Source organism: Monopterus albus, unplaced genomic scaffold (assembly GCF_001952655.1).
Source record: "Monopterus albus unplaced genomic scaffold, M_albus_1.0 scaffold355.1, whole genome shotgun sequence".
Classification (NCBI taxonomy): Eukaryota; Metazoa; Chordata; class Actinopteri; order Synbranchiformes; family Synbranchidae; genus Monopterus; species Monopterus albus.
Window position 1 is genome coordinate 47,882 of NW_018128235.1, and position 5,212 is coordinate 53,093.

Consider the following 5,212-nt stretch of genomic DNA (forward strand, 5'->3'; position numbering starts at 1 on the left):
ATATCAATATTATAAACAAACTAAATATAGAATACATTACAAATAATATTTAAAAAATAAATGGTTAAAAAAAGACAATCTGGTCAATAAAAAAATTCTGCATACTGTAAAGTATTTTTAAAAAATCAAAACAAAATGATCAATCAAGGTCACGGTAACGAACGATGGAGGTTTTAAAGAAAAAACTAAATATATAAAAACCCAAAGAACCAAAAGCAGCCAAACAAGAAGCAAGCAGGGATGAATGGAAGCCAGAATATCACTCTCTCTTTTCTCATTCTCTCCATGTCTGCTCACCTGTCTCTCTCTTCTCTGTCTCACCTATCTGTCCACTGTCTTTCTACCTGTGCAGGTGGATTTTCTGCCCTAGAGAGAAAAAGGAAGGAAAAGTGTCTCACCCAGAATGGCTGTTGGTACGAAGGGGTCTGCAGTAGGGACACGCCAGCGCCAGACAGACAGGGAATCAGACAGACGGGACAAAAGAAGAAGGAAAAATCAGCCCCCTATGTCTCAAGTCCACACATCCAGCTTAGCCGGGCCAACTTTGGCTAGACGTCGGCACGCTCTGACGGATGTGGGCTTATTGTTTCGTGTAGTCAGAGTGCTCAATCACACTGTGTCCGTATGCGACCTGTGTGACCTGCTGTAAAAAATACTAACGGTCTGATATGTCCTGATGTGTGAGAGAAAAATCAAAGTGCTGTTTGTTACCTGGGTAGTAGGAGGTGGGGACGGTGGTGCTGATGGTGTTTGTCTTCAGGGTGAAGGAGGACGGAGATGACATAGCTGGGCAAACAAAAAATACAACCTTTATGTTTCCTAGAGAAATCTTCGGGTGTGTCTGGGAGGTCAGTCTGCCTTTCACGTTAACATTCTGATTTTAACATTCTGACAAAAAGCAAACAATTTCATCAGTTTTGCTTTTTATTTAGGAAAACAGATATTTGTCATCATATATCTGATGAAATCAACACAGCCTGGCAGATTTAGATTTTGTTAAATTGACAAAATTAAAAGTCACTCGTCGCTGAGTTTGTGCTGAAAATGAAAAGGACCATTAAGACGCTGTTAATTTGTGTCCATTTAGTGTGTGTGTGTTCACGATGGTTGTGTAGGGTGCTTTTGTCTTTTTGTTGTGTACTCACTGTGTCCATTCAGTGTGTGTGTTTCCACCGTGGTTGTGTGTTGCTGTGTGTTGTTGACCATCAGAGTCATTTCCTGTCTGGAGCTCAGAGTTTCCTTCCTCTTCTTCGCCAACTTCCTGTAGAGATGGCAACAACAAAGTTGCAGAGTTCAAGAAGATTCTGGTTCTGGTGTTGCTGGAGACCGGGACCATCTGGTCCTGGTTTAGCATGTTTAACGGAACACAGCTTAGTTTTTAAACAGGTCCTGGTCCCGAATCACACCTGTCTCTCTATTGTTCTCTGTTGGTGTCTCTTGCCCCGAGGCACTGGGAGTATATTTAGAGCAAACTCTGCAGCCTCTTAAGGTGGTATGAGAGGGACTGTTTCATTTGGTTTAAGGAGGTATTTTTCAACACTTGTTTTCAACGAGTTTTTCTCCTAAAATGGTATGAGCGGATTATAATATGCTTTTTCTTATGATTTAGTTAAGATGGTATGAAGGACTTTTAAAGTCAGTAATTTTTTTGACTAGGTGGTATGGGGAGGGTTTTGTTTGACAGTTAAGGTGGTATGAGCAGATTGGGTTTCTTTGTACTTAAAGTAAGCGGAATATTTTTATCTGTGTTAAGGTGTTTTGAGGTGAATGTCAGGATCAGATTGATCATGGCAGTACGAGTGAAATGCAATTTGCTTCCCTCGGTTTAAGTGGTATAAACAGGCTTGTTAAGGCCACGTTTCCTGTTCAGGTCTGTCAATCCGTTTCTTTCATAACCCTGCAGAAGAAAAAAAACATCTTTCATCCTCTTGTCTGTCCATCCATCATCTGAACGTCCACACACTGAAAACCCTTCCATCTGTTCAATCTTTCCATCTGCACCCGGGTTGAAAGTTTCCTCTCTATTTATTCCAAGTGTGTGAATAAAAACCATCCATTTGTCCGGCTGCTCACACACAGAGACATACACACACCCAGTAGAAAGTTTAACCCTGACCTGAAATTGGAAAAGGAAAAACATTGAAATATATAAATAAAAACACAAAAACAGGCTTTTAAACAGAAAGTCAGGGAGAGCCGTGTGTGTCGAGTTTAAGATGGAGGATGGTGAAAGTGCCCTGAGGCGAGGCCCTGCCCTCCTCCCCCTCGTGTCTCCTTTCTCTTCTGTGCCTCAGTCAGTAAAAACCTGCAGTGTTTCTTCTCTGATTCAGACCTGAATACACAAACATCTGCAACACAAACTCAGTGCTCACATGAAAACACAAGAAAAACCTTGTGATACTGTGTTCAGTCTGTCAACATCGCCCTGGTTCAGCATGTTTCAGACCAAACCAGAATGTAGACGAGAGACGGGCAAAACCACCACAGAGAGAGAGACAAAACCAGCACCAACAGGGTAAGAGTGACCAGACGCAAGTGACACCAACAGGAGATCCAGGAGAATTGACACTAAAGTGCCATTTTTATTCCCTCTCACTTGCCTGAACAAGTAGTTTTGTGTGACCTGCACCTGTTATCTTGTTAACTGAACTTCTTCTTTGCAGGTTTGTGTGTCTTTCATTGTGAGGAGCTGATATGACCTTTCTGACTCCAATAAGCTAGCCTGACCCCCCCCTACACCCACTCTATAAAGCCCAGTGAACAGAGAGAGGGAGAAGGAGGTATCCTCGCTTCACCAACACAATCCTGCAGCAAACAGCTTTCATGTGTTGTCATGTCAGTGAGGTGTCGAGAGTTGACTGATTTTGCAACACTTAACACGCACACACAGGAATGCGTGTCAAGGCTAATCTATGCTAATCTAATGAGGGACAGGACAATGCTGTTAGCGCTAATGGATGTCAGAGTGTGTCTGTGGAGGCGCGGCGTCACTCCTTGTAACGATCATTTGATCAGACAGGTTTATTGCAGCTGGCTAATTCTATTAACGCTGTTCCACTGCACTCACACACACTCACACCGCCATTCATCACAGCCTCCTGCAAAAATGGAAAACCAGCACTCAAGCACTGTAACTACAGTAGTGGAGTATCTGTACTTTACCTGAGTACTTCCATGTCCTGCTACTTCATACTGTGACTTCACTCCATGTCAGAAACAAACCGTGTACTTTTTACTGCACCACATGTACCTGATAACTTCAGGTCCTTTCCAGAATCAGATGAATCAAACCCGGTGGGAAATCCACCAGCTACCCAGCAGGATGGAAAGTACTTCACCGTATAAGTATATAAGGTAGATACCATCAGCTCCACCTTTACCAGCTGCAGCATTAAAGTGATGAACACAGTAACGCATCAGTCACTGTGATCCAGTAGTAACATATAGGCTACATGCTTTTAGCCAATCCTAAACCTCCTGCACAGATGTGCAGTTTATATTGCGATTTTGGTGCGTGACGTCTTAGATCACAACATTTATTTTCTAAATATGAAGTTACTTTACTCACACATCAGTCACAAGACAATAAAAAATCCCTAAATGTTGCCAGGTTTGTGCAGGCTTCACCAACTTACATTTAAGAGCTTTCTACCACTACAGGGGAGGAGAGACCACAGAAACACTGGATCAGTTTAACTTGTGTGCTTGTGATTGTGAAGCAGCTGTTACCCACAAACACCATGACCTGAGGAGGCGTGTGTGAGCACTTCCCATCTCCCTGAGGAGGCATCGGTTTGTGTAATTCAGTCCTGACCTGGAGGAAAATGCAGGTTTCTCTCCTCCACCATGCTGTATTTATGGATCAAACAGCTGAACATCACTGGTTTATTTTTCTCATCTGGGTTTGAAACACAAACCAAGTCGAACCAGCCAGGAGGAGACTGGAGACGCCTCGGAGTTAAATTAACTAAAACCTATGATAAGAACACAGCAGGCGACAGAAACGGAAGCTGAAGCCAACAAGAGTGAATCAAAGCTAAGGACTAGTTTAGCACTGAGCAGAGGAATGATGAGTCCAACCAGACCAACACAGGACAAAGAGACAAGAGGAAAGCCAGCTGTCATTGAACATGCACAGTGTTTAGGTTAACCCTAACATTTGAGTGCAGTGTCTCTTCACCATGGAGCTAAAGTCGACTAAAGATCAGCCTCAGTGATGATGACGATCAACAAACTTCTTTATACTTACACTAAAGTAGTCACCTTTACTTGTCAGAGGATGGCAAAAAAGGCCTCACTCATGAGAAATGCAAAAAACTGTTCCCCATTAAAATTAAGTTAATTAAAAAAAATTATGGCCATGTTATTTTTGTGACAAAAATTACCGACAGCTCTATCTGAACAGGTGAAAATACACCATCCACACCAAAGTCCAAACCATCCATCCATCCATTTTCCTCCGCTTATCTGGGCAGTAGTCTAAGCAAAGATGCCCAGACTTCCCTCTCTCCAGACAGTTCCTCCAGCTCCTCCGGGGGAATGCTGAGGCGTTCCCAGGCCAGCCGAGCCAGCCTTCATACGCGGCTGCAAATCGCCCCAGTGCATGCTGGAGGTCCTGGTTTGATGGGGCCAACAGGACAACGTCGTCTGCAAAAAGCAGAGACGAGATCCTGTGGTCCCCAAACCGGACTCCCTCCGGCCCCTGGCTGCGCCTAGAAATTCTGTCCATAAAAATAATGAACAGAACCGGTGACAAAGGGCAGCCCTGCCGGAGTCCAACATGCACTGGAAACAAGTCTGACTTACTGCCGGCAATGCGAACCAAGCTCCTGCTCCGGTCGTACAGGGACCGGACGGCCCTTAGCAAAGGGCCCCGGACCCCGTACTCCCGGAGCACCCCCCACAGGGCGCTGTGAGGGACATGGTCGAATGCCTTCTCCAGATCCACGAAACACATGTGGACTGGTTGGGCAAACTCCCATGAACCCTCCGCCACCCTGAAGAGGGTATAGAGCTGGTCCAGTGTTCCACGGCCAGGACGAAAACCGCATTGTTCCTCCTGAATCCGAGGTTCGACTATCGGTCGAATTCTCCTCTCCAGTACCCTGGCATAGACTTTCCCGGGGAGGCTGAGGAGTGTGATCCCACTATAGTTGGAGCACACCCTCCGGTCCCCCTTCTTGAAAAGAGGGACCACCACCCCGGTCTGCCA

General features: G+C 44.9%; 1 protein-coding gene across 1 annotated transcript in view; it reads right to left on the reverse strand.

Annotated features, from left to right (window-relative positions):
- The window catches only part of LOC109974967 (receptor-type tyrosine-protein phosphatase mu-like), a gene marked incomplete at its 5' end in the record, with an annotated part of 97,770 nt that overhangs the window by 34,865 nt on the left and 57,693 nt on the right, over window positions 1-5,212 (reverse strand). Inside the window, 3 exons of the mRNA XM_020625447.1 lie at window positions 399-425; window positions 712-786; window positions 1,146-1,261. Coding sequence (XP_020481103.1) covers window positions 399-425; window positions 712-786; window positions 1,146-1,261 — 218 coding nt within the window. The remainder of the gene's footprint in view (window positions 1-398; window positions 426-711; window positions 787-1,145; window positions 1,262-5,212) is intronic.